This window comes from Ammospiza caudacuta, chromosome 5, assembly GCF_027887145.1.
Source record: "Ammospiza caudacuta isolate bAmmCau1 chromosome 5, bAmmCau1.pri, whole genome shotgun sequence".
Classification (NCBI taxonomy): Eukaryota; Metazoa; Chordata; class Aves; order Passeriformes; family Passerellidae; genus Ammospiza; species Ammospiza caudacuta.
Genome location: NC_080597.1, coordinates 40,297,724 through 40,318,927, shown reverse-complemented (window position 1 = coordinate 40,318,927; position 21,204 = coordinate 40,297,724). Strand labels below are relative to the sequence as shown.

At 39.7% G+C, this 21,204-nt stretch overlaps 1 protein-coding gene across 1 annotated transcript in view; it reads left to right on the top strand.

Annotated features, from left to right (window-relative positions):
• NAV3 (neuron navigator 3) overlaps positions 1–21,204 on the top strand; it is a 251,512-nt gene that overhangs the window by 53,217 nt on the left and 177,091 nt on the right. The window contains exons 2-3 of the mRNA XM_058806115.1: positions 17,143–17,260; positions 17,982–18,034. Coding sequence (XP_058662098.1) covers positions 17,143–17,260; positions 17,982–18,034 — 171 coding nt within the window. The remainder of the gene's footprint in view (positions 1–17,142; positions 17,261–17,981; positions 18,035–21,204) is intronic.

Here is a 21,204-nt window from a genome sequence, read left to right as displayed (position 1 = left end):
AGTACCAGACTCTTAATATTGCCTTGTTGTATAGCCAGGTGAGCAATGATAGTTTAGGTCAGTTTAGGTCGGACTTGGGAGGATTCAGAGCAGCACTTTCAGCAGGTGGGATGGGTGTCATTTGATGAGGGTCCCGGTGGGGGATGCTCAGTCTGGTGGGCCAGGGAGAGCCATGACTGCTGGTAGGTCTGGTAGAGCAGCTGTAGCTTGGGACAGCTTCAGCCCCTTAACTGATGAGACTATAGAACAATTTAGTCAGCTGCAACAAGGTGAAGCATTTTTAAGGCTACTTTAATTAGTGCCAAAATCTTGTCCTGATACAGAGCTGGGCTCAGGATCAGAGGAGAATGAAAGCAATTTATTGTGTTCATCTGTATGTGCTCTTTATATGTCATATAAATGTATTAATAGTGCTTGACATATTTATATTTTTACATTGAAAGGATGGATAGCTCTGCAGTAAATTACTGCTGTTACATTATTTCTCATATGCAAACTGAATATATTCTCATATTCTCAAACTGAATTTGCTAGAAGCAGTTGACTGCATTTCTATGCTGTATCAAGTTATTAGGCAGCTGCTTAGATATACATTCTCACTTCTCTCCCTATATCACCTCCTTCAGTGAGATAAACAGAGGTTTTGCCACATTATGAAATCCTGTTCTCAACATATTTTTCTGTATTTTTATTTCTGGCTTTCAGTTCCTACTCAATACGTGATCATTTATTTGGATGTGTGACCAGCTTGTTCGTAGCACTGTATGTGCCAGGCCCGGGATACTTTCTGATTCTGCAGGTAGAAAAACAAAGAGGGGGCAGTGAGACAGTGAGATACAGGTGTTTATCCATATTCCAGGAGTGTGGCCCTCCTGGAATACTTGCATCTCCATAACCTCTTGCTTTGCAAATTCCTGCTGTCTCTTTGCAAGAAAAAGTCAGTACAGAACAGATGTACTCCATTCAGTCTTGCTCTGGTAGAAATCACCAGATAATTTAGCCAAGATTTCACTAAAACTGTGAGGAAAACTGTCTGCTGTGCACTTTTTCTACAGACCCTTCTATTCCACTTTCTCAACCAGATGCTCCAGAGTCAACCACAAAATTAGAGTTTAAAGATAGTCATGCACTACATGTGGGATTAGTCTCACTAGTTTTTGTCCTCTAAAATATAGGAATTTTACTCCAGAGAGGAATTAGTTCTTGTATTAGGCTCGCATCCTTCTTGGGTTAAACTGCTTCACAGCTTCTGTTTCTCTCAGTACTGAATGTGAATGGAGCCTAGATGCCTACCTCAGGCTAGATGCCTGCATTTTGGAGGAAAAGATCTGTTTCTTAAATACCATCAACTTCAAGCGATCACCCATATTTATTTCCATATCAGACATACTGGTATGGAATATGCATATAAGTATTAATGAGTTAAATGTGCAGATGTAATCAAATATGCAAAAATGAGAAGTATTGCAGCATAGTTATGCAAAGTTATTATATTCTGTATTATTTGATATATCCTGTTGCAATTAGTTAGTGTATTTAATCTGTGAGTGCCTCAGGTGTGGGAGCAGCAGAGGTCACAGATCTGAGCTGGGAGCGTGTGCCCCCACTGGATGCAGCCCTATTTTTCCGTAGGTGTCTTCCTGTGCAAATTCTGGCTGTTGGTGCTCTCCTGCACCTGTGTGTCACTGAGCTGTGGGCTCAGTGACTGCCATGGTGTGAGGGTGGCAGGTGACATTCCTTCTCCACCAGGGTAAGTCACAGCACATCCTGCTTTCCCTGACTCACCCGCTGGCCTTGGTGCCACCCGCTGTCCTGAGGGCTCCCTTCTCAGGCTTTGCTGTGCTGCTGGCAGTGCTGGGCCTCTCCTGCCTGCCTTGAACTTATTTTTGATGCCTGGCAAAGAATACAGTGTTAGAGAAAGCAGTTCATTGCACCTAATTCCACATGAAAAAGGATTATGGCAGAACAAAGTTTTGAATGGCATTAGTGAAGCAACTGATCCAGCACAGAAACAAGGCAGCTTTCTAAGTATCTGCAAACAAGACAGAGCATCAGATACTCATTAGTACCATAAGCTTACAATAAGCTGTGATGAACCCTTCAATTTGCTCAGCAGTGCCAAGGGGGGATGTGGTTGGTTGGTTTGTTTGTTTAGGTCCAGGCCCTACTTTTTACCCTAAATGCAACAATTCTTCTGTTTGTATGTTGTCTTTAGTGGAGATATTTCTTTCTTATGGTAGAGGTAGGGGGAGGCCAAACCCAGAAACTGTAATGAAAGATTCACATGAAAACAGATGAATGTGTTTTAACTCCTTTGTGAGGAGAGGAATGTTATTTTTTTTTTGCATCAGTATATGCTGCAGTTGGATATTCTTGAGGGAAGTGAAGATCTTGCCTGTACCTGATGTCATGCCATTGGGTGTCCTGGTAGTAAACAGATTTACTGAAGCACATTCCTAACCCTTTGTCTGGAATAGCTAGTAAAAAAATTCAGATTTTAGTAGGTTATTCCTGGCTGAAGGAAGAAAAGAGAAAATTTTAAATCCTGTTTTCTACCTTACATGAATTTGGGACAACTATCTATCTTAAGAGGTAAAATACCTAAATAATCCAGGCCAATCTCTTGCCTACATCCCAAGATTATTTTAGCCATAATCTTAACATGAAATGTTTACTTTTTCTGCACATTGATACTATACAGGTTATTCTGTGATTTGGGCTTTTTTTTTCCTGCAGTGATTTTTCTGACCCTGGGTTTTTTCTCTGGTTCTTCTAGTCAGCTCATTTTTCTTTGTTCATCATCTCAACAAAAACAATTTTCACAAAGTCATTCTGACAAATTTATCTGAATCCCTGAAAACCTCACAACTGCCTTTGCTCCTAGCAAAACTCCATGCCTAGCTGTGTCTTACAGATATAGCTTATCTCTTAATTTAGATATAACTTCACAGAGACATATCAACCTGCTCTCTTAAGGGAAAAAGCAGTAATGAAAATTATGATATAAGAATATTTTATGAAAGGATGTCTTCTTTCCTAAGTGTTTCCTTCCTTAGTTCTCAATATTTGATGTTGTATGAAATATTCCCTCCTTAAGATTTACAGCACAACATACAGCAGACCACTATGAATCAGTGGACTGTTTTTAAGGCATCTGTGAAAAGTAGTTGAAAAAGCACTTACTGTAAGTCCATTTATATTGCTTTACAGAAGATAAAACGGTTCTGCAGGTAAATATTTTGAGGCCATTAAAAATTTTGACAGCCACTCAGGTTCTGGATTCAAGGTAGAACCATATACAAGGTCTGTCAAGAATATATCAAGAAGTGATGGCAAAAAGGATCTTTCATGCAAAAACTGGAGAAGTAATTATATGAAAATATTTTCTGTCTTTGCCCTCTTCAGGCTGAGAGCAATTGACTCTTCCCAAAGATGAGTGTAGAGAGAAAGATTAAAGAGCATCTTAAAGCTTAAAAATTATGGTGCTAGAAAATCAGAAGCATCTGTTGGAGCTTGTACGTACAGAAAGGCAAAAATAGAACAAACGCTACTTTTGAAAGGTGACTGTTTTAAAGGAACAGAGCACTTGCAATCAGCTTACACAGGAGCGGTGGATACAGATGTATCCTGCATCCTGGGTCCACATGACCTGCTTTGGGGTTTAAGAGAGCATTTCTACTTCAAGGAGCCCAATTGCAGGCTTGGAATGGACTAGGCCATGTTGTGTCTGTCATGGCTCTCTAAAAACTCCACAGTCACAGTGGCAGGGGAAAACACACCAGTTCCTTCCAGCCAGGAACAGAGAACAGACTCCAGTGACTTTATGAATGCTTTCAAGGAACATTGAAAACAGGCAATGGGAAAAAAAGGCCGTGTTTGTTGCTTTAAGCCTTTGCTCTGCCTCCTGACTTCAAGTGAATAAATACATGAAGTTTGTTTAGAAGTGTTTGGGTTTCCCTGCAAATTCTGATTCTGACAGCTTTCCACAAAAAATGTTCACTTGTGCCAAAGTCAGATGGTCTGGTCAGTTGAAAAAGCAACATAAGAAACTGGGCATGCCACAGCTGCTTTGAGCTGTTTGCACTGTCTGTTCCCATTAAGGGCACCAAGAGGGCTTTGTACATAGCTGGGGATTTACACAATTCTACAAGTTGTGCTTCAACATCATGCCTTCCCTAATTTTTGTTGCCTCTCTTCACATGATTTTGCTGTTCATTTAGCTGTTAGATCCTTCATGAACTCTGCTTACATAGTGTTTGTTCAGTGACTGAAATATATATAGCTAAAACAATTAGATAATAACCATACTAGCTACCTGTTGAGATATTTTCATTCTCTCAATTCTTGGCTTTCTTCCTGTGTCTTTGGGGTAAATCCATCTAAATGCACACTGCAGATTTTATGGTTTTGTGCTTTTTTTTTAAAAAAAAAAACCTAGTTACTGCTGAAGGACAAGGGTGAGCCTCTCATGTAAACTGGAATGCCCAATAAACTCGTAAATTTTGTTTTGCAAAGAATGGACAATATGCAAATACATGTGCATGCTATTGTTTTTAAATAGCTTTGCTTCCCATCAGGCACATGCAGATAGGTTGCCCACTCTATGAGCAGTTTGTTGGTCGAGCATCATTTCAAAGCTGATTATGCAGAATTGTCCTGTGCCCTCTGTATCACTGTGGCTGTTGTGTGATTGGAATTTGGAGTGTGCTGACACAGTTAATGGAAATATATTGTTCTTAAGATAATTATTTACAGAAATGTGTTCTGCCACTGAATATCACTGTGAGCATTTTAAATACCATTTTCAGAGTATAATATTTTTAATGGCTTGCAATACAAGACAGTTTATCATTTTTATGCTAAAATACATCTTTTACTGCAGTATTTTCATTTTATAGTGTTCCTTGGGGATTCAAATCCTGCAAGCTTGTTTGACAGTCATCTATTTTGCACAGTTGCTTAGAAGAGAATGCTTCTGTGGATTAGAAGTTGAAGAAATATAATTAATATACACAATACATTTATATATGTATATATATATGTATATATATATGTGTGTATATATATATATATATGTGTGTGTGTGTATATATATACAGTATAATTATATCTATCTATATATTATGGTGAGGTACATTTAATCTATTTAGCTGATATGGGTGTTTTTTTTTTTTACTTTAAAACCACAGACTAGAGAGTCCATTTGCCCACTTTCATTCTTCTTTAATGTATGGAACATCTTTTTTCAGTCAAAGGGACACAGATGAACCTTGAGTAGTTCAGCAGACTCCAGATCAGAGCTTGAGACTTAAAAGAGTTTTACTGCTGTTACTCAAGAATAATTATTAGGCAGATAATGCCAATACCATTATAACCTGTAACAAGATGATGACAGTAACATAAAATGAAGCATTGGTGTAAGTATGGAATTTTATTCCTGATAGTGAAGTAAATTAAACTGTCCAGGGAAGGTGAGAACAAAGCCATCTGGTGCAATGTTTGAGAAACCCTCTGTGGGACTGAACAACTTGAGAGATATATCAGTTTCATAAAATTTTAAACTTCACTTTCCATTCCAAGTTCCCAAATGTAAAAAAAGGAAAATGCATGAGGGTTCTTTATGCTCTCAGTAAGTTCCTCCAAAGCATTTGTCCTTACATTTACATCAAAATGAGAGACATTCAGCAAGTGCTAATAAAAATCTGCAGTCCTCTGCTATCAGGGACCTTCAAGAACAACTATAAGAATTCAAGGAAAAACTTGTTTTAAGGACTATTCTATTACCTATTTATGCTCTAAATAATCTAGGAAATGGTTGGACTCTTAACAAAGGATATTCTTTGCACAGTAATTCCTGAAATATGATCTTCCCTCCTCCCCCAAAGAATTTATGTTCCTATGACCTATCTCTCTTGCATTTTAGGTGTCTATATCCATCATTCTCATCCTCAGAACTCCCACTCAGCAGCTGTCAATTTTGGCAGTGCTTATGTTCCGTCCTTAGCCATTGCAGGTTTTTACATTAAGGATCTGTACAGACATGAAATTGTACCTCTGAGATTGCTCAGAAGCTGCACTGGCTTCACAAAGTCAAGCACCTTGCCAGCAAGGTTTATTTAAAGGGCAGGTGAAATAAGCACCTGCCTACTTTAACAAAATTTAGAGCTGGGGAAAAAATAACCTTGCCAGCATTTCAGAATGAAATATTTATTATTCATCAGCAATAAGTATTTCCTTTAAAAAAAAAAAAAAAAACAAAACAAAAAACAAACTAGCACATGTAATTTATCTTTTTTCTTATGTTATCAGGCCGTTAGAAGGTTTATGGGAAAAGGTCCAAAACCACCGTTTTTCTTGTTGAAATAAGTAGACCAAATGGAGGGGTGTCAACAGAAGTCTCCAAAGTAATACTCCATATCCCTGTGAATGATTGAACAGCTGTGTGGGCTGTCCTGGAGTGCCAGCCTTCTCAGAGCTACCTGAGGAGAGAGCTACTGGTGCCATTAGTGCTGAGCAGCGCCACAGTCCAAGAAAAGAACTGAGCCTGATGTGGGATGGGGCACAGGGTGGTAGGCAGTTGTGTTAGGGACTCATTTGAGAGAAGACATGATGCTTCTTTTACTGGATCATTTCCGTTTCTTACTTACATTAGTAGGACAAAATACAAAAAGGCTCTTGGAAGGAATGGCTGGCTCACAATCGCCTCTGTCCAATATAAATGCTATAATCTCTAGCCAGCAGAGTTATTTGTTTGTGTTTTCAGTGAGTCCCTTTCTTCCTCATCTGCTTCCTGCTCACAACTTCTCAAATCTTGAATTATTTTCTCTTTAGTGGTATGGCTGCAGTGAGAGTATCCCCTTCCTAATCCTTTACAGAAGCCTTTAGTCCCAAGGGGTGAATGTGTGGGAGGTGGAAGATACGGATTTAATTAAATTTACAGGCAGTGGCCCTTTAAAGTGAGTTAGTCAGTCCTTATCCTTCATTTCTAGTCTGTCATCCAAGAGACATGGTATCACCAGAATGTGTATTTTAAAAGAAAATATAGGACAGTGAATGAAGAGTTGCAGATGTGGAAAGCAGTCCTCTGAGGAAGAGGGCCCTGTGTATGGGCAGTCATGAGGGCCCAGGAAACAAGCCTCAACACTAAAGCACATTTTGTCTCACAAAAGAAGGTGGTTTCATTTCAGAGGTGAATCATGGGTGAAAAAATTTTGAGTCATGGATCATATCTCTTTGGGGCTTTTTTGGATGGTGCTGTGGTCCTATAGAAGGGTGTAGGAGAATCAAAATCTGGTAGAATGTATGCATGGGAGACTGCAAATTGAACAGTGAACAAAAACCCCCATGCCCTGCCCTAAAGTCCTCCCTCTGTGTGACTGCCTCTTCTCATGCAATGTGTAGCCAAAGCATTCACTAGAGGCATTTAGGCACCTTTTGTGATAGAAAGGAAGGGTGTTATGGGCATTTTTAGTAGGAATCTAGAACCTTTTTCTTTCCATTGTAGGATCCTTCCAAATCTGGTTGTGTTACAGAAGGTGTACATGAGACACATCTTCCATTAAGAAATGAGAAAGATTAGAACACTGATTTTCATTCTGAGATGAAAAATCTTCTGCTGTCGTAACTATAAGATTACTTTCTCCTCTTAATTGTTTAAGAATACTGACTGAGAGAATTTACTTCATACATAAAATTAATTTCCCTGAATGATTGCGAATTTAAGTGTTATTATAATCAGAATGGGTAGGTATTTGTTATGGGCAATGCTTTCAGTGTTGATCAGAGGGAAAAAAAGGAAGTGTCCTGAAGTGGTATCCCTATTGTACCAAGCTGCATTTTCAGTCTTTCAAGTCTTTGAAACACTGCATTTCTTGAGCTGAAGAGATGTAAGTATAGGCTGTCATCTGTGTAAGCATAATTTCATTTTCCTAAGGTAAATAGGAAGCAAAAGGCAAAGCAGTTGCACACAGGGCCATTACAACTCTCACATTCACCACCAAGGCCTGTTTTAACAGAGATTCATGACAGTAAGAGTCTCAGATCACAATACTTCAAATCATTAGCTTACTCAACATTACTGTGTCACCTATAGCACCTCAATGGTCTTCTGAATGTGTACTAGACCATAATTGATATTAAAATCATAGAGTTGATGAAAAACAAGTTTTGAACATCAAGGCACAGAGAAAAATCACCCAGGAGTTAAAATATCTTGTTTAAAATATGTATCTCAGAAAGCAGTTTATTTTGTTTACTTTGATTTGTAAAACTATTCTTCCACATGAGACAAAACTAGAGAATTTAAATTAGTTATCTAAGCCTCAAAAAGTGCTGAAGACTCTATATTTAAAGTTGTTTATGGGCTTACTTGCTACTGTTTTCTCACAAGAAAAGAACAAATGTATGTCTTAATATTTTTGTATTTTTATATATCAGAAATTTGCCTTTCCACACTTAAAAAGAAGTGCTGGCAAAGAGGGTTATTTTGATCCCTGGGCCAAGTTCTTTAATGCCAAATTGCAGTGTGGAAAGAATCTCCCTGTCCAAGTTATAAATCCTTAAAATGAGCTTTGATGGAAAATCTGGAGTAGTTTCACAGTGGAATCTTCTCAGCTCCATGTAAGGAGCCCCATTGCTGATTTGGAAAGGCAGGTGTTCACCCAGAAATGGTCTGTTTTATAGCAAGAGTGGCTTTTTGCTTGTGAACAGAAAAAGAACCAACAAAGCAATAATGCTTTTGTTCTCAAAATTATTTCATGCTTTCTACTAAGATTGTAGAAGTCTTGTCCATTCATCTGTGTGTTTTACTGGTGAGCCATAAAGGAAACCTGTTCAAATTCAGTTCAATTTTCCCTTTAAAGGAAACTTAACTCTGTTTACTGTGGGTTTCTTTAATATAGTGAATGCAGGACTGGTCATGAAACTTATCTGGGCAGTCACAAGACAGATATGAGACTGGAGAGTCACAGAAATGGGGTTTCTGTTATCCTGGATACCAAGAAAACTAAAGCATTGCTTTCTTGAAGGTTTTAGGGTTTTTTGGTTGTTTTTTTGTTGTTGTTTTTTGTGGTTTTTTATGTGAAAGGGATTTTTGAGAGAGACCAAGTGATAGGAGACCACCTTTAGACTCACACTGCTTATCTGAACTAAAATGCTGACCCCTTATTAGTTTAAATCAATGTTTTCTGTAAAAGCTGCATGGAATAATAGGCCTAATAGTTTATTTTACTTTCACTACATGGATGCTGAAATGCACTTTAAATACTATCTATATATATATATATATATAGATATATATAGATATAGATAGATAGATAGATAGATAGATAGATAGATATAGATATCTATATCTAAGAAATACTTCCAAAGTTGTATGAACAAATAAATGGCATATTTAAAACAGAAAGTCTCAAGGTCGACTGCTTTGGAGGATTGCTTTGTATGGGTGGCACTTAATATTGCCTCCTGATAATTCAGGAAGCTGGAGGCCAGTGTTAATAACTGTGGTGCTGTTACTCCCTTGCCAAGTACCACTTCCCCACAGCACACAAGCCTGTAGAGTAGCAGCTGTCTGTTCAGGCTCCCTGCAGCTTCAGGACGAAGATCTGGCTCCTTCCAGTGGCATTTTATTGCTATTGCACAAGACTGAAGCCAGTAAATAAAACGATATGATTAAACTGTAAAGCAAATCAGTAGGATTCTTTTCAAAGTATGAACAAGTTAATTTATTCTATAAAGTGTTGGATTTTTATCTGATCCAATATAAAAATTACTCAGTGAACATTACACATACACACACAAATACACATTCAAAGAAGCATATACTGTTACCCTCCATCTGGCACAGAAGCATCAAAAGCCTTGCTCCTGTACCATTGGTGAGTATTGGCCTCAAACATATGTGTTAAATAAATTCTGAGTTGGGGTTTGGGAAGAAATGAGTAGAAAGGGAGCACAGTAAGCCAGTACTAATGTTACTTCAGTGACTCGGTCACAAACTGCAAGTGGAACTTGGAAGTATAAAACAGCCCCCTTAAAAGTTGGGTAAGTCATCTAAAGCTTGCCAGTGATTGTTGAAGAGTATTGTTTCTACTAATTTTCTTAGCTGGGATTAGTGGAATTTTGTTTAATTGTGTTTTTATCTGTAAACTGCTGAGTAGTGTTGATGGATACATGCTGCTATTTACAAAATAGAATTGTACTACAGGGATTCTGACATTTTGGTTAATTGGCATGTATCCCTCTAAGTGTTTTCTATTCCTTAACTCATAATTGTTCTCATTTGCTCAGTGGGATTCAGAAACAGGGTTGGTGGAATGTCATTTAATACTCATTTCATTTTATTAAATAAAGTGCATTGGCTTCCATCTTGCCTATAAATTAAGTCATTCTAGCTTCATTTTCTGGCTATATATTTTTAATTGTGTAAATATTTTTCTTTCTCATGTAATTTTCTTGTTACAAAAAGTGCCACCCCCAGACCCTAGATTTACTTCATAGCAAATGAATTGCAGAGTATTTTCTATAACCAATTAAATCAAGACATAAATTGAATGGTTGATCTGTCTCTTATGGCAGTCTAAATGTGAACCATTGTTTTCAAAGTTAGTCTTTTTACTTCCTAAGTGGAGGACTGAAACTAATAAATTATTCTTCTGCATCCCAGACACATAACCTTCAAAAAGAAAATATTTAAAAGGTCAGATCCTCCCTTCCAGTTGAGATTTCCTTAATGTATAGGCAGTGGGAAGGAGAAAGGCTTCTTTCTGCAATCTGATTTCCTCGCCCTAATCTAACACTAATCAATGTGTTGCCCAGCTTCTCTTTATAAATACAAACTGCTTCAGGGACACTCTAACACATGCTTTGCTATCCACAATTTATTAGCCAAGAATAGCTAAGTTGAAATAAAGTTGTGGTCATGCCCTCTCCTCTGGCATATCCTCTTTCACAGGGACTCTGGGAGTGTTGCTCAGGCTCTGTTGGGTATTCAGCATCCAGAGTAGGCCACACACTGGACAACCTCCCAGGAAACAGATATACAGCATTTCCAGCCCATTTTGTAACATACTGGGCAACAACAGAACTCATCAATCTCTTCTTTTTCAAGGGCAATTTGAAAAAGTGTTCTAAGTGCTATCAACTATCAGTTGTTTCCAATGGCAACATTTTAAGTAGAGTGAAAACATTACACTAGAAGTCACATAACCCTTTTATAAAGTTAACAGTGGCATATTTCCATTTTGGCTGACTGTTAATACTCTAGTCTTGGGGCTATTTAATACTTTCATTTTCCTTTACTCTATTTTTCATAAAGAAAAAGAATTATGAAATGTACTGTTTTAATCCAAACATAGAATAAAGGACACACTCTCTCTGCTCTGCTGAGAAGTAGCATTGTGCATTGCTGTGAAATATTGCAACCCAGGTATACTGCTAGGAACTTTTTTTTTTAAATAGATAAATTTTCCTTCTCATTGTCTCACTGTTATTTGCCACAAAAAAAAACACTAAAGAAAAATGTGAGAGAAGCTTGCTCTTGCCTACAGATTCCTTTTGGGAAATGAAGTTGTTAAAAAGCCTCCCCACCCCCAAAGGTGATTATGCTAGTGAGCGTTGGAGGACAGCATTTCAAGTCTGCCATGCTAATGAATGGGGATACAGTTGCCTCCTGCAGAATATTTTAAAGGACAAGTGATGAGAACTGGATTCTGCCTTTTCATTCCACATAACATTTTCATTTAGTGGAAAAATATTTACATATTTTTGAAAATTAACCTATACTCCTAAATGACATGGATGTCTGTCAAGGTCTTATTGCACCTCAATTGGCAGCAAGTGCTGTTCTCCCTGAGCAGCAGCTCTGCTACATAAGGGAGGCATGTGGAAAGCCATTTCTTGGCAGCAACAGGGGACCAATTCAAGAGATTCTTTTTCTGTAGCAAACAAACAAAAAAAATTCAGGAAGGATCCAAATTCTTGGAATATGCATTTTCCCAGCAAGCATTTTCCTAAAAGTACCTGATATAAAAGCTCACAGAAGAAATCACTTTCAAGTCAGAATATCTGGGATGTAGTCCCAGCTGTTTGCCCTTGAGTGAGCCACATCAAAAAGCAGCCTCTATGCCTCAGTTTCCTCACATCTACAGAAATAATAAATAGAAGGAGTGATCTCATTTATGCCTGGAAAGCATGCTGAGCTGATCTAGTGAGAGACACTGACGAAGTGTCATGCATTATTATTGCATTAGGCTGACTGCACTTCTGAAACCCCTCTGACATTTCCCACTTGGCCTCGATTGTGGGCGGTAACATTTCTGTATTAAAGAGGATGCTTTATATCACTGCCTGATGTAAATGACATGGTTCATGATTAAACATTTTCTAAAAAGGCAGTAACCTGTGAGATCCTCTCCCTTTCTCACTTCATTAAGCTACCACATTACAAAGTGTTCTGCTTCATTATGGATCCTGCCAAGCAGCTCCACTGCGCTCCTTGTAGCTACATGTGAAGTATCAAGGTGAAGTTCATAACTATATTTGGGTATCAGGGTTTATTTCCTCTACTCCGTTGAAGGGGAGCATGACGAGCAGCTGAGGAATGCTAGGGGAAACCGTCATTAGCATAAGCAGCCTGTGCCAGGGCTCGGGCTGCCCGCTGAATCCCGTTTGTGGTGTGAGCAGTTAAATCACCGGCCTTTGGCATGGGGCTGGGACCACACAAACACAGCAGGATCAGCTCTGCTCCGCTAGCGTGCTCCTGAGAGCGGGGCAGAGCACGGCACAGAACAGAGGCTGTCCCTGCACTGCCACCTGTCACGGGTGACAGCGGCTGTCCCCTGCACTGCTGGCTGTCACAGGTAACAGCGGCTGTCACAGGTAACAGCGGCTGTCACAGGTAACAGCGGCTGTCCCCTGCACTGCTGGCTGTCACAGGTAACAGCGGCTGTCACAGGTAACAGTGACTGTCCCCTGCACTGCCAGCTGTCACAGGTAACAGTGGCTGTCACAGGTAACGGTGGCTCTCCCCTTTGCTGTCACAGGTAATAGTGGCTGTCACAGGTAACAGTGGCTGTCCCCTATGCTGTCACAGGTCACAGTGGCTGTCACAGGTAACAGTGGCTGTCCCCTGCGCTGCCGGCTGTCACAGGTAACACTGGCAGTCACAGGTGACAGTGGCTGTCCCCTAGGCTGCCACAGGTAACAGCGGCTGTCCCCTATGCTGTCACAGGTAACAGTGGCAGGCCCAGGTGACAGTGGCTGTCCCCTAGGCTGTCCCAGGTTACAGTGGCAGTCCCCTATGCTGTCCCAGGTCACAGTGGCTGCACTGCCTGCTGTCCCAGGTGACAGTGGCTGTCCCCTATGTTGTCAGCTGTCCCAGGTGACAGTGGCTGTCCCCTAGGCTGTCCCAGGTGACAGTGGCTGTCCCAGACTGTCCCAGGTGACAGTGGCTGTCCCCATGTCTGTCCCTGGTGACAGTGGCAGTGCCAGGTGACAGTGGCTGTCTCAGGCTGTCTCAGGTGACAGTGGCTGTGCCCTAGGCTGTCCCAGGTGACAGTGGCTGTCCCTGGTGACAGTGGCTGTCCCCATGTCTGTCCCAGGTGACAGTGGCTGTGCCCTAGGCTGTCCCAGGTGACAGTGGCTGTCCCAGGCTGTCCCTGGTGACAGTGGCTGTCCCCTGCGCTGCGGCTGCTGCCGGAGCGAGCTGTCCCGGTCTGTGGGCCGCGGGGCCCGGCGGGCGGCAGCAGGGGAAGCCGGGCAGGAAATGAGTCAGGCCCCGGCCGCAGCCCGGCCCGATGTGAGGCTGCAGCGCCGCGTTACTGGAGCAGCGGAGAGGGGAGGAAGTGTTGCAACAACTTACACTCGTGTGTGTGTTTCTCTCTGAAACAGCCTGGTTATAGAAAAATCTAAGATAAGAGGATTTTGGGGAAGCGTTGCTGCACAGTTAGTGCAAGATGTCGTGACCTATTGCTAGTTCTGAGAAGAGGGAGAGCATGCACGGCTACTCCTCAGAGCTGCTCTGCACCCAGTGGAAAGGGAGCACTCATAAAAAGGAGACTTTCATGAAGTTACTGGTTTTTGATCTTCTGTTCTGAGTTTTCTCCCATGATAACTGAGTATTGTGAATGATGGAGCACACTGAAGCTTTATATTTTCCCAAGGATTTAAAGATAAAACTTAGGAGGTGCATTGATACTGAAAGCTGTGTAGGGTAGAGTCTCTATTTCTCATTACTTTTACATGAGAGAATTTAGTGTAAAAAGGTTATAGTGGCATGTGTACATTCTTATAATTTCACGTGTCTCTCTTCATGCTTTTCATTTTTTACAAGACTCCTGAGCAATTGGATCCCCAGAAGAATGAGATGAATGAGAAAGGCATCCTATGGGGAAGGGAGTAGAAACAGAAGCAAGTGGTATTTCCTACAGAAAGAGAGGAAATAAAGTGTGACATTCCACTGCCAACTGGGTGTTGGTTTGCTCTATTGTCTCCATCCATAACTTTTTGCCTTCTTAATTTTTTTATAATATATCTGAAGTGAAAAATCTCTTCTTTTAGCACAGGCTCCTCCCAGTACTGTTTTTGTACCATTGCATGACTATTAAATGCTGACCATCAGAAAAAAATTGGTATGATTTAGATAATCAGCCTTTGCTTACAAAATGCTGATTGCATTCTTTATGTATATCACTTTTAAATTCATGAAAAAAGAAAATGATGAAGGGGTGGATGGATCAGTAAAGTCCATTCTTTGAATACTAGACACTTGCAAAGCAGCTGCTATGTTGAAATGTCTTTGTCTGCTTAGTGGGAGGATAGTTCAAATTGTAGTCAGAATTAGGACTGATACACCCATTTATGTGAGGGTGTGACAAATGAAAAAGGAATTGCCTGGTATTTTTATTTGTAATATGAAACTAACCTATAATAATACTAGTGGTATTAAATTTTATATGTTCCAGTGGATCAGTTTCATTGGAATACAGAAAATAGTTCTGCTTATATTAATAGAGAGTATTTTTGAACCATTACTTTAAAAGTATGACTGAAGTTGAAATACTAGTAGTAGGGAATATATGATGCTATGGGTGTGGTATGTGTCTTTTATCATCATGGTTTCATATTATTTTAAATATGTGTTCATACAATCTTTATAGAGACCCCACATTCACTCCATATGATTTTATGGATGAAGAAACACTTCCTTAGCTACAGTTTGCTTTAAAAAAACCCCAACAATTTAATGGAGTCTTTTGTGTTACTTGGCTGTAATAGAGAAAAAAAGAATATCAGTGAAAACACTGATTTCATTCAGTGAGAGCACAGGAGATTTAAGTGGACTTTGGGTGTAGCAGGGAGATTAAGGGTGCCATTGAACAGCAACATCCTTTGACTGTAGGAGAGCTGAATGCGCTTCCATAGTTTAATTCTGTGGAGTTATTTAAAGTTCTAAAGCTGTTAAGAAAGCAATGACAAATCAACTAGTGGTCCACCTGCAAAAGCATGGGAAGAAATAGAGTGGACCAAACAAATGCTTTTTTTCTCTCTTTTAATAAAGAGGGAGAAAATCTGTGGCAAAGGTACTCAGGTAGTAAACAAGTCCTTATCAGGTGAGCATGGACTGTGGTGATACTTTTGTGGGGTGGAAAGCAGATAATGGTTCTCTGGGTTAGGCTCTGGACTGGGAATTGCATCTGCTTTCCCACCCTGGGTCTGCCACAGATTTCCTTGATGAAATAAGCAAGTTGTTAATGGCTTTGGCCTCTGTTTTACTCTTCAAAAACTGGGATTCTGACCCCTTCCTCTCCCAAGGGTCTATGAGGTTAAATAAAAGGATGTTTATAAAGTAAGCTTATATTTTATTTTTTTTTAGGAAAAAGATGCAGTTTCAACATTTTCAAACAATATTCTCAGCAGAGGAAGACTCTTGGTTATTACATTTACTCACACGGTGGTGCTATCATACATCTGTGCTTTCTCTTAGTGTTATCATCCCACAGCAGTGGGAGGCTTGGGAGGTTCTGTACAAGTCCTGTTTTCTGGAATGAGGAAGGAGGTCACAGACACCCTGCAAAAGGGAGCCAGGGCTGACTGCCACAGATACCCTCCTGTTGTGTGACACCCCCTGCCAACCTCCACTTCTGTGAGCTCCTTCTGCATGCTGGGACACCCCAGTAAGGTGTGAGAAGCTCTTGGGGTGCACTCCTCCTTCAGTGTAGAGGGGAAGGTGTCCCTCTTTTCCCATCCTAAGGAAGCCTGGTTCTGCTTGTGTGTGTGCTGTAGGTGTTAGCAAATGCTCTGTGTACTCACACACCTTATGAAATGCCTCCAGCCTCTCTCTTCATGCCCCTCTCCTCCCTTATTTTGCAGGATGTAATTCAGCTGGTCCTTTTCAACCTTTTGTTTACAACTGCCGTTTTTGTGCTGCCAGTTGCCAAGCATTTGGCACTGCTCAGTCTCACTGTTCCTCCCTCCTCTTTAGGCAAAGAAAGGGCACAGCATATCTCCAGAATGTATGTGCTCTAATTCCAGTGATACGACTACTGTTCATCTGGCACTCTCAGTCTGTGCACATTAGAGCACTTTGAACTGTAGGCAAGGGGTAAATGAACTGTCCCTGGGCAGTGGGACACCGTGATTCCTGCGTAAAGTGTTACAGAGGCACCACCAGGTGCAGGAACACCAGTGACAGCCAAATTAATCCTAACACAAACACAGGCACACGTCTCTTCTATCACTTTCTCTTAGGCAGACCCAGAGTATGAATGCTGTTGGCAGGGCATGTGTGGAGGTAAGAAATGTGGTGGGAGGTGGAATTTTGGTAGATGTGATAGATTTACGACAGGAGTTTCCTTTACAGTCATAAGGGGAATTTTGCTTGGTCACAGCAAGTTTGAACCCTCATGAAAGGCTGAATCATTTGAAGCTAAAATAAAACAGAGAATGGCAGGGGGGAGGGGCATGACCGTTAGGGAGGAAAAAAAAAAGTCAAAAAACACATTAAAATTGTTTTCCTTAGTGCTGACTTCTTAAATGGGAATGTGTTCCAGAATAGTTCTGCTATGTAAGCCAACATTTGTTTTAAGACTTTTTATTGTCTTTTTCCCTCTCTTCCCCTTGCCCTCCCTCTCTGCTCTGCAGATTTACACTGACTGGGCTAACCACTACCTAGCAAAATCTGGCCACAAGCGGTTGATCAAGGATTTGCAACAGGACATTGCAGATGGAGTTCTGCTAGCAGAAATCATCCAGATCATCGGTAAGACCAGGGCTGAGGGGAGCACTGTGAGCTGACTCCTTGCGTGGGGGAATATATAATTCAAGTTGAATATATTTAACAATAAGATGAACCCTGAATAATGCAATTTGACTGGGTCCATATGTCTCTGATATTTGTGTGGTTCATCCTTGTCTTAATTAAAAAATATGTTTATGTGAGCATGTTTGGAAGTTGCTGTTTAACCATACTTTAAATGGCCAGAACTGTATCTTACACACTTTGAATTGTCAGAAATGAATGCTCCATTAAACCATATGTCTCCCATGTGTGCATTTTGTTAGTTGGAGTGGCTCATACTTTCTGGGATGCCTTGAAACTGTATCCTGACCCTGCAAAGACAATTGTGGAAGATTTTATGTCAGCAGTTATTTTGCAGGGGCTGAAGAATTAGCAGCGACCTCCTTCGCACTTCCCCCTTTGCATGATTTGGCATATGGAAGCAACTGCTGCTAACAAGAGTGTTGTTACTGTAAGACTGAGCTTTACTTAGAAAAGAGCTCTCTGTCAACAAAACCCTCTGCATTTTATTGCTGTGCCTTTTCTGCTTTTCTTCAGGGTTTTTTTTTTGTGTTTTGATTTTTAGGTTTTTGGGTTTGAGTTTTATTTTTTTCTTTTTTTTTTTATTTTTTGACCAGGGGTTGGAAAGGAAACTTTTATCTCATTGTTTACTTTTGCTTTTCCCCTCACTGTTTTTGTTTAGCAAATGAAAAAGTTGAAGATATCAATGGCTGTCCACGGAGCCAATCTCAAATGGTAAGAATAAAATATATTTTTAGTTTGTGTTGGCACCACTCCACTTTCCTAAAATGTTTTTTAATAAGGATTTATATAAAATATGAATATTCTGTCCCATTATTACCATAAAGTCCTAATTCTCATACAGGTTCCTGATATTTATTTTCCACACATGCTTAGTGTTTTTAACTTTGTTTCTGTGCTAACTTTGGATCTTGAGATAACCTGGCAGCAAAACTTCATCACTTCTAATTAATCCAGAATTGCTTTATCAGACCTGTTCTTCTGTGGATCCAAATAATTCCATTTAGCTTCATTTTAAGGACAGTGAATTCAAGAGTATATTATTAAGTGGAGTCTTTGTGTCTGGAAAACTGGTTTGATAAACAGCACTTGCCAAATTATTTTTAAAATATAAATGGCCTTTTGGATTGTCCACTGTGAAGTCCAGTTTGATGACTCCAAGGCTTTCAGAAATAGCACTTTAGTCATATAGCTCTCTGAGCTATAGCTGGCAGCTGTCTAAAGACTTTTTAATACTCTCAGACAAGAAGCATTTAGTGACTGTGATTCATATGGAGTCCTATTAATCTTTTACTGTGTTTATGGCTAGTCAACTACATTTAATAAGATGAAACCTCCTTAGAATACTGTGAAAGTGACAGACACAAAATCTGAGCCTCAGTAAAATCACTATTCATTTATTGAATCATTTGCAATCCAAGTCATGTTCTCCCATGCTGAGGTCTTTGCCTTTCTGTTCACATTCAAATAATATATAAATAAGACGCATAATTGTGTAGCTGGCAAGGATTTTGGAGTATAGTGATTTAGTTTAACTTGCATAATGGTAAACTGCTGAAACTGGGTTTAAAATGGAAATTAAACAGGAAAAAGTGCATTTTTTCCAGTGCATTTTTAAAGGTGGAAGGTGTTTGCGGCTTTTTTCCACAAAGTGTCAAAAGGGTACTAGTGAAGTGAATAGTGAGGTCTTTTGGTTCTTATTGTTCAAAGAATGTGCAGATTTAGAATAAGTTTTTTCTCTGACTTTCAGACTTTTTGAAACAGTCCATAGAAAGCAACACACACAATTTCCTTAATAATAGTTATTATTTTAATTACTCATATTACAGCAGCACCTAGTGGCCCTGGCTGAGAACTTTGGGAACTCCAGCGTGGAACTCTAATATTACACACACAGATCAAGAGATAATCATTCTCTGTTTCAATCATGTTAAAACTTGCCATTCCAGACAGGCAAGACAAACAAGGAGGCACAAAAGCACAGGAAAGGGGTGTGATTTCCCAAGGTTATATAAGTGGTCAGCGGCCATCTAGGACTGCTTAGGGACCCACCACTCTGTTGTCTGTCGAGCTTCATTTCCATGACAGAAAGATGAACTGCAGAGAGAACTATCCACTCTAGCAATGTTTGTATCTCCAAAACATTGGTGTATGTTCCCTGTTGCATTCTTATGTGGAAAAGGGATTCTTGATTTCATCTCTATCTCCGTGCAGCTGTGGAGGAAATGTGGTCAGTGCATGCCCGTCGTGCAGCAGTACTTGTGGCTCTCCTTGTGTCCATCTTTCTCCTCCCACAAGCCCATGCCACAGCTCAGCCACGCCACAGAATATGTCCCAGGTGCTCTGGGTGTCAAACCAGGTGCTTTGAAAGCTGCTGTGCATAGTCATGCATCAGTGTTTGCACAGTGACTAAAGTGTCACATTTAGCCACTTTAACTTCATAGTAATGTATTTATTTATCTGTCCTTTGACACAATCTCTTTACTGAATTGTTTTATGTCTACAGACTGATCAGATTATTCTCCTGAATTTTCACATACCAGTTCTATACTGCTGATTTCTTAACTGAGTTAGGACATTTAAAATGTACAGAAGTTAAAGTAATTCAAATGTGTCAGTTTTTCTCTCAGAGACCCCAGGTTTTACGCCTGTTCTCCATTTGTTTCCTTTGAGCTCTGCACTGGTTTAACCTAGCCAAAGACACAATTTTACCATATTTTCAGGTAATTTTCTTTGGCAGTGCTCAATTTTGCTAGCCTGCTCAGTTAATTGTAGGGCAATTCTCTTCTCCTTATAGCAGTGGACTCTTGAGGTGTTCGTGATATGCAGGGTTAAAAAAAAGAACAGTAGTCAAAGCTAGTTTGCATGTTGTATGTTTGTCATACACCAGCATGTAGCAATATGTCCTGTCAGTACATGCTAGAACATCAGCCATGAAACCAGCAACAGTCAAAATACTCTATTAACATTTGTTAGCCATTCATTCACTGCTTTAATTTAAAACTTTTTAGTTATTAAACCTCAAGAATCCCACTACCCTCTTCTTGAACATATGTTTTCATAATCCTTGCTCTCATAACTTGCAATTAAGGGGAAATGTTTTCTCTATTCATCTGCCATTTGATACCCTTCCAGGAGGCCTTTGATAGCCATTTTCAGGAGGTCTAAGATATTTTATTATTAGCTTAAAAAAAGCTAGGGAGCACTGACATGGACTGTCTGCTGTTGGAAATTCTTGATACTCTCTGTGGTGAATGATATTGATACCAGTTCATAATTAATCACTACCAATACTCCCAAAGTCTGTTCCACTCATAATTTGATTTTCCTCTTGCCAATGGCATAATCTTTCAAGTGAATGATGCCAATGGCATAATCTTTCAATTGAGGCATCTCAATTCAGCTGTTACTGAATTTAAATTGTAAACATATTTTAATGTTTATTTTAAATGTATATAAAATACTTAGTTTTTCTTTAGTTAGTTCTATTGCAATGTCTTGTGCACTGTGCTCATTTTGGCATTGATGTATAAATACTTGCAGACCAGTTGAATTGGCTCCATAGGTCCAAGTTCATAACAACTAAAAACCTGTGAAGCCCAGCATCACCGAGCTTCTGCATAGTTAACTTTACCAGGATTCATTATGTTTACTCATTTGATGTTGCACACAGAACCTGAGTATCTGAGATAAATTATCTCATATTCAAACCTCAGAAGTTTTAAGTAAATTAAATTAGAAAGAAAATTGGGAGGTTTGCTTGTTTACTGGGTCAGTCTATTGTGGTGAAAAGGTTTTAGTATTACTTATGAATCATTTTTGTAAATACAATAAGGCTTTAAACCTCTGTGTATTGCAGCATATGTCTGTCTGGAGTGTCATGT